General features: G+C 34.1%; 1 protein-coding gene across 5 annotated transcripts in view; it reads right to left on the minus strand.

Moving 5' to 3' along the window:
- Window positions 1-2,077: 2,077 nt before the first annotated feature.
- Window positions 2,078-12,305, minus strand: part of SSBP2 (single stranded DNA binding protein 2) — a 402,865-nt gene continuing 392,637 nt past the window's right edge. For all 5 annotated transcript variants that reach the window (XM_037801548.1, XM_037801547.1, XM_037801545.1 and 2 more), the window contains one exon: window positions 2,078-9,149. In XM_037801548.1, coding sequence (XP_037657476.1) covers window positions 9,120-9,149 — 30 coding nt within the window. In that variant the 3' untranslated portion in view covers window positions 2,078-9,119. The remainder of the gene's footprint in view (window positions 9,150-12,305) is intronic.

A 12,305-nucleotide genomic window follows, 5' to 3' on the forward strand; every position in this document is an offset into this window, starting at 1 on the left:
CACTCCCTTTATCCAGTGTACGGATGGATGAGTAGAAAAATGGGGACAAAACCTAAATGAAAAATAGCGTGGGATGGGGGGTGGTGATTTGGGTGTTCTGTTTTAATTTTATTTTTTATTCTTATTCTGATTCTTTCTGGTGTAAGGAAAATGTTCAAAAATAGATTCGGGTGATGAATGCACAACTATAAAATGGCACTGTGAACAGTTGATTGTACACCATGGATGACTGTATGGTATGTGAACACATCTCAATAAAACTGAATTAAAAAAAGATCATTTGTATTGCTATACATCAGCAAGGAACAGTATGAAACAGAAATTAAGAAAACAATTCCATTTACAATAGTATCTAAAAGAATCAAATATCTAGGAATAAATTTAACCCAAGGAGGTGAAGGACTTGTACATTGAAAACCACATAACACTGCTGAAAGAAATTAAAGACCTAAATAAGTTATAAGACATTCCATGCTCATGGATTGGAAGAATTAATATTCAATCAATTAAGATGTCAATACTACCCAAAGCAATCTACAGATTAACACAATCCCCATCACAATTCCAGCAGCCTTTTTTTTTTCCAAGATGGAAAAGTTGATCCTCAAATTCATATGGAATTGCAAGGAGCCCCGAATAGCTAAATCAATCTTGAAAATGAAGAACAAAGTTGTTGGTCTCACACTTCCCAATTTCAAAACTTACTACAAAGCCACAGCAATTGAAACAGTGTGGTACTCGCATTAAGACAGACATAAAGACCAATGGAATGAATCAAGAATTCAGAAATGAATGCATACATGTGCAGACAACTGATTTTTGAAAAAGGTGCCAAGTACATTAAATGGGGGAAAGAATAGTTCCCAGTATCAACAAACGGTGCTGGGAAAACTGGATATGCACAATGTAAAAGAATGAAGTTGGACCCCTACCTCATGTCATATACAAAAATTAACTCAAGATGGATCAAGGACCTAAACGTAAGAGCTAAAACCATAAAATTCTTAGAATAAAACCTAGGGGAAAACCTCCATGACCTTGGATTTGACAATTATTTCTTAGATATGACACTAAAATCATCAGTAAAGAAAATAAAGATAAAGTGGACTTCATTAAAATTAAAATTCATTAAAAACTTTTGTGACTGAAAGGACACAGAATGGGAGAAAATAGTTGCAAGTCATATATCTGACGTGTTTAATATCCAGAATATATATGGAGCTGCTACAACAAAAAAGACAAACAAGCCAATTTAAAACTGAGTGAAGGACCTGAATAGACATTTTAAAGAACATCCATGAATCAGAGAAATGCAAATCAAAAGCATGAAATACCACTTCAGACACAGTAGGATAGGTATTATTTTTAAAATGGAAATTAACAAGTGTTGGCAAAAACTTGGACAAATTGGAACTTTGGTACACCGTTGGTCTGACTGTAAAATGGTACAGACATCATGAAAAACAGTTTGGTGGGTCCTCAAAAAGTTAAACATAGAGTTACCATATGATCCAGCAATTCCATGTTTATGTACATACCCCAAATGATTAAAAGCAGATTTCTGTACACCAATGTTCAGAGCATCATTATTCACAATAGCCAAAAGGTAGAATCAATCCAAGTGTCCATCACAGAAGAATGGATAAACAAAATGGGATATATATACACTGGAATATTCTGATGCATGCTACATGATGAAACTTGAAAGTATTACGTTGGGTGAAGTAAGTCAGAAGGATAAGTATTTTGATTCCACTTATAGAAAAGGATAAATATTCTGATTCAACTTACATAAAATACTTAAAATAAGAAAATTAATAGAGACAGAAAGTAAATTAGAGAATACCAGGGGCTTGGAGGAAGGGAGAAGGGGAGTTAATGCTTAATGGATACAGACTTCTGTTTGGGGTCATGAAAAAGTCTTGGAAATGGATGGTGGTGATGGTAGCACAACATTGTGAATGCAATTCATACCACTGAAGTGCACATTTTAAAATGGTTGAAATGGGAAATTTTGTGTTATATATATTACAAAAATTTAAAGAATTCAATAAAAAATTAAATACATGACCCTGTGAGTAAAACATGAGAGCACAGCACATTGAGAATTGAAGGTGCAGCCAAACAAGACCAAAATTTATTTCGAGGGAAGCTTTGTAAACTGAATGAGGCAACTAAATATTTCTATGTTCAATGTCTAATGGGCCTAGAACTTTCTAAAAAGCTCCACCATATTTCATATAAAAATTTTGTGTAGGGAATGAAATTTCTGGGATTTTTTTTTTAAATTTTCATGCCTCTTTTGATGTAAAGGGATTCTTCACTTTTAAGGATACACTAGCTACAAGAACAAACACTTGGTTACTCAGATTGCTTGGCAGCTATGCAAGCACTCTCATTCCCCTTTTCATTCATTTTGGATGGTTTCACTTAAAAAAAAATCTCATTCACTGGGGGTGTTAAGGGGGAATTAACTAATTCTGCTGCTTTTTATTTCTCTATACTATTCCTCCCCTGCAACTACATAGTACTACCACCAAGATAACCATTTTTGCACAGAGATAGTTTAAATATCAACTTCCAGAAAATTTCTATCTGTTTTAAATTCAAGGATCCTTCAATTACCTTGCTACCTATTCTCCTCTCCCATCAACCTAAATCCTGGCCTGGCTTGCTGGAATTTATATTATTCACCTTTCTAATCATTATGTACAAATGTGCTGCATCACTGAATTAGAAGATCTGATTTTGTTCATAACCATAAAGAAAGTGTGGAACTAGTATTTAAGAATTTATTGAAAAAACAATTCACCCCAATTATAGACCTTTGTCCTTCTATATGTACTCACAGAGTAGTATGCAGAACCTACTTCAGAGCCTCTGTTTAGGCAAATTTGATGGTGAATTGAGACAACCATTTGTGCAGTTCAGGAGAAAGATGAATATAATCGAGGAGAAGCAGTTTTACACGAATTATCCTCATAATTGCTTCAGATTTCCACATTCTGCATAATCCTATTTGGAATAAAATACTGAACTTTTATCCATTAACAGGCAACAATTGTTAATAAGTTATTTTTTGGTATAAAAAAGCTCTGTTATCTGACTACATGAAAGCCAGTCCCTCATCAGAGCCTTTTCTTAAATGCATGTCAATCCTTTGATATTACAGACTCCTGAATATTATGAGGCATACTATCTAATGCAATTATATACAGAGATATTTATATTAGTTAGATTTTGATTTGTCATTCAGAAAACATTTATGCTGGCTTCTGTGGACACTTTCCTTTACTTTTTCAGTAAATAATAAAGTAGAGGCTATAAATAAAAGGGTAGAAATTATACATGAAATGCAGTATTTTTTTAATTAAATGTGGAAACACGTGCCAAATAAAGGGACATTTATGTACACTATTATGGCAACTTTTTCCATTACATGAATATTTCAAGTACTTGTACAAAAACATTAAGTGATAAATCCATTTGAGAAAAAATGTAATACTGTGCGTGCAACAGACAAGTCAGATAGACACACACACAGATGCTAAATATACAAAATGTGTCAGGTAGCTGGTGGCCATGGTTGAATTAAGAATAGTAGATTATTAAATTATGCCATATTCCAATCATATTTATACATAAATTTTGCATTTATAAAAACCTTACAAATAACTCTATTTTTTGCAGGAAGACATTACAACAGATTAACACATGTAATAAGAAAACATCTTAAATTCTTAAAATCACAATTAGATAAAGTAACAATTCAATAAGCTGATGGCTATCATGAGTAAAGAATTCTATTTGTAAAGAGTTTTTCCATTTTTCATGTTTGAAACAACAGCATGTCCTTTAAATTATTCATTCAAACATATAGTTTGTGTAAGTTTTTAATTGTCAATACAAAGAAAGCATAACATTTTGAAATAAGATCTGACAGAGAGCCACATACAGATTTCAATCAGTAGTTCATACCATGAAAATTTCTTTTGCTAAATTTAAAGATTTGTTTTCAAATTATGTAAATTGACAGATTATTTGAATTGTTGTTTTTTAAAAAGTAGATAGATAATTGCATTTATGGAGCACTTTTAGTAGAAGGACATGATGGAAATTTAGTTGACAACATACTGTATTGTGTTCTGAGGACATTGTGAGGAATCCAAATTTCATTCTCTTGGCAATGTATTGAGGTCATTTGGTGAAAAAAGAGAAAGTGGGATAAAGTTTTAACATTAACTGGGAATAAATCCTTTCAAATTTCTCTAAGAATATTAAAACTCACCTTTGTCATGTTAATGGTACATTTAATTTTAAAGTGAAATGCTAAATATTTGTAGGAACAGATCATAACATTTCAGTGACTGGGATAATCAAAATGAGTCCAACATTTATCCTGAGAATAGTCAGTAAATCCACAAAAAGGGGAAGAAATGAACTGTAATTTTATATATGAAAATGCCTACTCCCACTTTAAAATTTACACACTTTCTCTATAGTACTGTATTTCATTTTTAAAGATGTAGATAGTAAAAATATTCACATTTAAACTACTCACAGAAATTCTTTTTCTTCTATTCAGGGAAACCAGTTATACTACATTAACAGGGGAAGCTCCAACAGAGGAAATTCTCCTTGGGAGATTTATTCAACTGAGGATTTCTCTTTAGAATATATATATATAGTTTAGAAAAGTAATCAAAGTGGTCTTAGGTTCTTTTCATCAGTAGGTCATCTCAATTACAGTTGAGAATTACAGTTCATGGGTAAAGTTGACAGTTCTGGTGAAACAAATTAATAATTCCAATTCAACTTCCTGTGAACAAATGTCCCCATCAAAAAACTACAATTATTGCACGATTCCTGACAATGTCATTAAAGTGATAAAGGATTAAATGATGATTTATGTGCTTACCTTTAGATGCAGTGCCTTCACAAGAAAGCATAGTATGGGCAAGCTAACAGGGCTAAGTAAAAGCTGGGTATAGGAGAATCCATCTGCTTAGGGGCTGTATTCCTTTCCATCTCGAATCCCTTTTAAGACTGATTTCACCATTTAAAATAACAAGTGGTCAAAGGAAATATTTCTGTTTAATAGTTATCAGTTGTACTATAAAATAATGCAAACCATACTGGGAGTGTTTTGTGAGCAAAATCCATACTACTGCCCCAACACATGCCATGCACACACACACACGTTTCATATGCAAAAATGGAGATGTTATTAATAGTAGTTCACCATTCTTTCTTTTACTTTCCCAGTATTTCTCAAGGTATGGTTCACAGACTCAGGGATTTAAGCAAAGAGGGATTCTTGTTTCTCATGGCAAATAAGAATCTTCTTCCACTAGGAGAGAAAGCATAGAGAAAAAAAGGACTAACCTATTTTTAGGAAAATACATGGCAACTCCGTCCCTCCTACTGTCCCTTATTGGACTTCTCCTTCCCACAGTATACAGTCATGGGCTACTTCTTGTATCAATTAGTGTTTTTATGGAGAGAGAAATATAGTACATAAAAAATTAAAAAGGGAAACGCTGGTGTCAAAATATTATAATGCATTCCAAAGTGGAGAACTATGATTTGTGGCACTGCTTCTGATTAAACAGTGATAATCAAGAAATGAAAATTTTAATTATTTCCCCTGGAAAAACTGTTAGTACTATAAACTATTTATTTTGAGATGAAAATTGTAAGATCTGAGAAGGTAAAAATACTCAGTCTGTAACTTATTTTGACCAGGGGATTCCGAATTTGAGAGAGAGGGAAAGAGAATGCCATGGAAGAAGCCAGTCAAGACTTCACAGTATTAAGGACTGTGGAGAACTTCCCTGCAGAGGAAGAGGTTTCAAAAGCTTTGCTGCACAGTCCCAGAATGATATGATGAAGGAAAGGTGTGGACAGATGTGGGGCTTTTCACACTCAAACTGAACTTATTTCCATGTACTGTCTTTTAAACTACAGAAAATGGAAGTTTTCTCTATTTTATTCTTATAGGACGGGGGGGGGGGGCATTTTGGGCACTTTCCATGCTTGGGGAACAGAACTGACTCAGTTTTTTTCGGCAAAAGAGAAATCTGAATCTCAGATTTCTATCAGTGAAATTCCTTTTTATTAGCAACTGAATCCAAACTGGGAACACTTTAAAGGGGTGCTGAGATTCACCCATCAAATGTCTTGGGAATTACCCCACAGCCTTTGTTCCCAGGGTCAACTTTGCTACAAGTAGGTTAGTTGGATAGGAATCACAGGTACTTTAGAAAGAATTTGACATGCATTTTCCAACTGTAGTGAATTAAGGAGAATGCAAAGCAGAGTAATGTTTTTACTGTCTACATAGTCTTGCAGTTTGTAAGAGTATTTTGTTTTCTGATATTATTACTGTAAGGTGAATTGTGTAAAAGCAACCCCAGGAACAGCTAGCTAGTATACATCAAGGCCAACATGGACACATGAGTGGAGTTGGAAAACATGAGATAAAAAGGTTAAATGGTCTTACAAGAGAAAAGGATAAGGTTTACATGATTTAAAACTTAAAAATTAATATACAGGTATACTATCTTTCTTCTGATGCATGAAAAAATTATTTGGATATTAAAATTAAGTAACCTTATTTTCTGGTATTCTTGAATACAATTTTCTCCTGAAAATAATTTTTTTAGAACTATTTCAGGAAATTTTATACCTGAAATATTTTTAATTTAAGTTCCAAGACAGAAAAAGAAATAAATACTTATAATGAGTTGATTGTTATACCTTGAAAAGAATCAATTTTTATGTTTTAACCAAATAGCTTAGAAATAAGTGGACCCATGTTGCCATTTATATTTCAGTATTACCTCTAAATAAGGGCAACTGGAATCAGGTTCATGATTCTTCGTGATAGTAAGAAACAATACCTTTCAGAAGTCATATAAAAGTAATTCAAGATCAATAACAATGGAGAAAATTCAACAAAATGTTTGAAAATTTTAGCATCATAAGATTAAGTTTAAAATTCAAAGGTGTTTCAATTTTTGCTCAATTGTCATAAAAAATTAAAGTTAAAATTATTGTTGGTAAATTCAAATGTCTGTACTTATTCTCATCTTCAGGTTACCTTAGCTTGAATTAAAGACCTTTTAGTTTGAGTTTGTTAACAAAGTTCTCTGCAGCCTGAGAGCTGGAGGCAGTTCTCCACTATGTAGTCCTAGACTCCTGCACATTGTGAGTAATGGTGGCTCATTTTACTATAGTTTAAATCTGTAAGGTAAATTTAATTCAGCTTCTTTTTTCCCCCTTAGCAGCTCGGCCCAGCACCCCTGTCATACACAAAGCAACATCTTTATATTTTAGAAGGAATAACTCATTATGGATTTGAGAAAAGTTAAGTCATCTGGGATTAGGTAGTACCAAATATAATGCCAAAGCTTCACTTCAGAGATCATAATTCTGAACAGAGAATTCCTCTTACCTGAGATTAAAGAATGCTTTCCACAGTGTCTGTGGTTTGGATATACAGTTGATGTTTATCAAGGGATATTTGTATTATAGTTTTAACAGAAAGAATCACTCAATTATCTTTTACAGTCTAAATTTAAAGTCTTCACACTTTTCTATTATGATTTAGGTGTTTGTACGTATAATGAAGCGCGCATGTGCACACACAAACACACACACACACAGAGATCAGGAAAGTGCCATAGAACAAGATGCTTTCATAAGGGAAGTGGATAATTTAAAAAACAAAAAATCAAAACAAAACAAAACAGGGCATAAAACACATTTACTCACTCTTTTCTGAACAGTGAGTTACACAGTGTGCATTTGGCCTGAAGTTGCTGGCCAGATGAAGCAAAGTTACCATAGATGATTTGTCTCTAAATAAAAGCCCTACATTCCAGAACAGAGCAGGTGCTTTACTGTCAGTGAGAAGGTATACACAAAATGGACTGTTACCAGTCAATTCTGCTGCTAGTAAGAAAGATACCTGGATAGAAAAGTAGTACTCCAGAGCCCCACAGGTGGTTTAAAGACTGATTTTCCCCCTGTGCTGAAAGTTTCAATCATTTTACTGTATCTGCTTCATAATGTCTACATGGAAATGTTCACAAGAAGTCTGAATAAAAATCAGAGGCTATTTCCCATTAGTATGCTATTAAAAATTTAGCCCTAAAATTCCTGTTAAGAAGTGACAAATTGATTTTCTTATCACCTCTGGGCTTTACCATGTTAAAGAGAAAACACATTGCTTAAAGTATGATAACCCCTGTCACTTTATTGCTATGGTCTGAGCAACTGGGGCTAAATAATGATTTTCTGTACCATCTAAGACAAACAAATGAAGAACTCCATTTAAAGTAGTTATTGCAGAAATATACTGTGTCAGGCCCCAGTTAAGCTTCTGTTGATTTAAGTGTTTTTCCTAAACAAAAAGTACAAAAATACTTTTCACTGAAGGTAACTGAGAAACCTTTTCTTTAACATAAAGATGAAGACACACTTCCTTCTATTTTTTTTTAGACAGTACACTTTGAGATTCACAGGATAACTTGCATCAGACGCAATTTAATGAAAGCTCTCAAATAAGCAATTTTATTCCTATCCATGATTGCAGACATTTACAAAACCATAACATCTGAGTTCACCTTAAAAAATAACTTATATAAAGCAGTGATATACACAGCACAAAATATTTCAGGGAGGGGCAGGAGCAACTTTTAATAATTAAAATGTAAACGTGAAAAAAAGGATGGAATAGAAGTCCCTACTTAAGTCTACTTAAGATGTCATGTGATAATATTTTACAATGTCCTGTGGGTCAATGTATGTATGTGTATATGCTTGTATAACATACACATATACAATACATTCTCTTTCCCACACATATACATACACAGATAATTATTTGCAGTTCAGTTTAGGAAAATTCTATATGCTGCTCCGTACAGTTATTTGAATCACATTTGGACCCGCTTTCTTCACAAAATAGGGGAGAGAGCAGGAAATAAAAAGGTTGGTTTGTTGTGACTGAGATTCCTTTGTTTAACTGTACACTGTGATGAATAATTTTCTTCCATCGCAGTTCTGTGAAGGGCTGACTCACTGTGGTTTTCATGAAGAGACTTGGTAATGGATCACACACTCATTGTCATGCTGGGGGAATACTGGAGGGAGAGAAGAATCCATATTTTAACAATTCTTTTATAGACCACTAAGGTTCTTGGTGCAACAATAGTAACTACGCATTTTTATTTTTTATAATCTTTTATGCTCAAGCGTTTAAGCTCATACAACACAAAAATAAGAAATTACAAAAAAAGAGTAAACTTAAATTGACTCAACTAGAGTTCCATTCTCTTCCCAGACTGAGGATGCTGATATTTACCCAGTTCCTCAGGCTTCTTCTAGCCAGTTTATGTTTCCCAGGCATAAGTAGCAACTGGGGTAAATTCAGTCCAAGGTTGACTCATAATGAAGTTAAGTGTAAGGAATAGTCTGCTGTGTAAACTTAGAAGGTAACATAACCTCTCTGTGCTTTGATTTCCTCACCTGTAAAATGGGTTTAATAATACTATGCATCTCAGAGTGGTTTGAGGAGGATCAAAAATAAAATCCTTAAAACATGTATTTGTTGAATACATAGCAAGTATTTAATAAATGAGGTGAATAGTGTAAGGAAACAAAACAAAACAAACACAACTCCTAGCTGGCTCTAAGAGATTCTTATTAAAAGTATCTAAACTACTTAAGAGTATGATTTAAACTTTATCATATAAGTCTCTTGTCCCTAATCTGTGGCTCCAATTTCAAATCACCATTATTTTTCAGTGGGAGTGGGGGCATTTTTGGTACATGTTTACTTGGCAGTTTGAAGAGATGGACAATTGATAAAAGGTGAGACATTCAGAAGTTTGGAAAAGTGGTCTGATACAATGATTTAGAGAGGAACAACAGAACTTTCTTCGATGACAGACATGTTCTATAATCTGTATCGTCCAACACAGAAGTCTCCAGCCACATGTGCCTGTTGAGCATTTGAAATGTGGCTACTGCAATGAGGGACTAAATTTTAAATGTTATTTAACAGTAATTTATTTAAATTTAGATATCCACATGTGGCTAGTGGCTACCATTTTGGACAGGGCAGTTATAGAATGTCTGAAATGTGGGGAGGGCATCCACTCCAGAATGGTAATCATCTCCCGTTGAGGGTTTCTAAATAAAAATGTAACTCTGAATCCTTAAGTATTTTAAATGCTTGTTAGAAACCTTTATTAATAAGGACCAGGGCAAAAGGGGTTTTCTTTTAACATGCTAATAATGATTGTGCCTCACTGAAAGGGGCAGATAAAGTCAAAAAAATTGGTTCCAGGCTGCAGGAAGAGTGATGATGTGGGCGAGGTGAGGAGAAACAATTTATATGAAAAGTAGCAGACAGGAGAACACAATGAAGTGAATCCCAGATGAGCTGAGGTAGACTGTGGGAACCAGAGGTATAAGACGTTTATTCAAGATAAGGATGAATTATATGTTAATAGAACGCAGGACTCCCCAGGGAAGAGTTCAGGGTAACAATGTCTCAGCTGGATTAGAAATCATTAGGGATAGATCTAGGGCTAAATTGTGTTTTGCGCGCGCGCGCGCGCGCGCGCGCGCGCACACACACACACACACACACACACACACACACACACAAGGATGGTACCTGAGTAAAGACAGATATGTAAAGGTAGATGACTACGCCTGAAAAAAGGGTCACTGGACCATAGGAAGAGATTGCTCATCCTTTAAACACTTGTCAAATCAAGGACAATCTACTTGCTAATCACTTAATTGCCTAAAATTTTCTTTCATCATATAAAAGCTAAGCTTTTAAAACTGACTCTGTATATTAGATCATAGTGAACAAGACGATAAAAAGGAAGACTGCGAGAGAACGAAGGGGGCTTGTGACAGAAAAACCTCTCCCCCTTTTAACCTTGGTAGTAGCAGCAAAAAGCAAAGCAAAGCAAAGCAAAGCAAAATGAAAAACCCAAATGATCATGGACAAAGACTGATAAAATGGAGCCCAACCAGACTCTGTGCTGGAAGTGGAATATACCCCTATTATATATATACCCCTATTTCATCACAAGATACCAAGCAAAAACTCACATTATGACAGTAAACTTCAATTAACTAGCCATAGCATGTGACTAATTAGAATTATATTTTGGTGCCTGACTTTCAAGAGAAAGAATAAACAAGGAAATAAATGGATACCAATGTTTCATTAAAAGTAGAAAACTCAGGGAGAAAGTCAAAATGGGCATAGAAAATTTTAATTTATGCCCTCTACAGGTACTCTTATATAAAATAAGACTTGATGGCCCAGTCAGTAGTGTTCATAGGACTTTCTGTGATGATGGATATGTTGTACTCTGCACTGTTCAATATAGTAACCACTAGCCATGTGTGGCTACTAGGTTCTTGAAATGTAGCTAGTGTAACTTAGGAACAGAAAATTTCAATGTATTTAAATTTTAATTAAGTTAAATAGCAATGCTTGATCATCAATCATTATTCTAAACAAACATTTTATTGGGTACATTGTGCCAAATAATCTAAAACAGTAAAAGACACTAGAGCATTTCAGAAAGGTTGTCAAAGGAAATGTTTGAAAAATAGATCCTGGGTAAGCCATTATTAACTCAACATACCATCTCATTTAATACACATCCTGAATAATCAGAGTTCAGAAAATTTTCAATCCTTTTTTTCAGTTCATCCATGTATCAAGTAACATTAGGGAATATGGTCAAAAAATATATTACACATCTACATATGCACATACTGTGTTATCAAGCATTTTTATTGGATGCTACCCTCTCCTAACACTGGCAATCGTTAACATTTTAACTAGAGACATTCTAAATGTCTTAAACAAATCTTAAGACAGCTAGGTGTGCCCAAGGAGGCAAATGAGTGAAAAATAAAAGTACAGTAATAGGGAAAATAAGGGCCAGATTCAGTCAGAAAGGATGGAAGAATCAGCTCCAAGCAATACAACTCAGAAAAATTAGCAAGCATCTAATAAAACGTAATTCCTGAGAAGTATGAGTAACTGGTAAGTAACACTCTAAATGCATTTGGTACTGTAAAATAGACTCTTAGGTATGAGTGTCTATATAAGTAATGTGGTATTTTCACCTCTAAGGTTGTGAACTGCTCATCTGATGCTGTCTTTGTTGAAACTGCTTCAACTACATGAAATTTAAGGAAATCACAAATTTTCTAAGAAAACTCACAGAATGTACAAACAAAAAGGAATTTCAGCTATT

The sequence above is a fragment of the Choloepus didactylus genome, chromosome 13 (genome assembly GCF_015220235.1).
Source record: "Choloepus didactylus isolate mChoDid1 chromosome 13, mChoDid1.pri, whole genome shotgun sequence".
In the NCBI taxonomy this organism is placed as follows: Eukaryota; Metazoa; Chordata; class Mammalia; order Pilosa; family Megalonychidae; genus Choloepus; species Choloepus didactylus.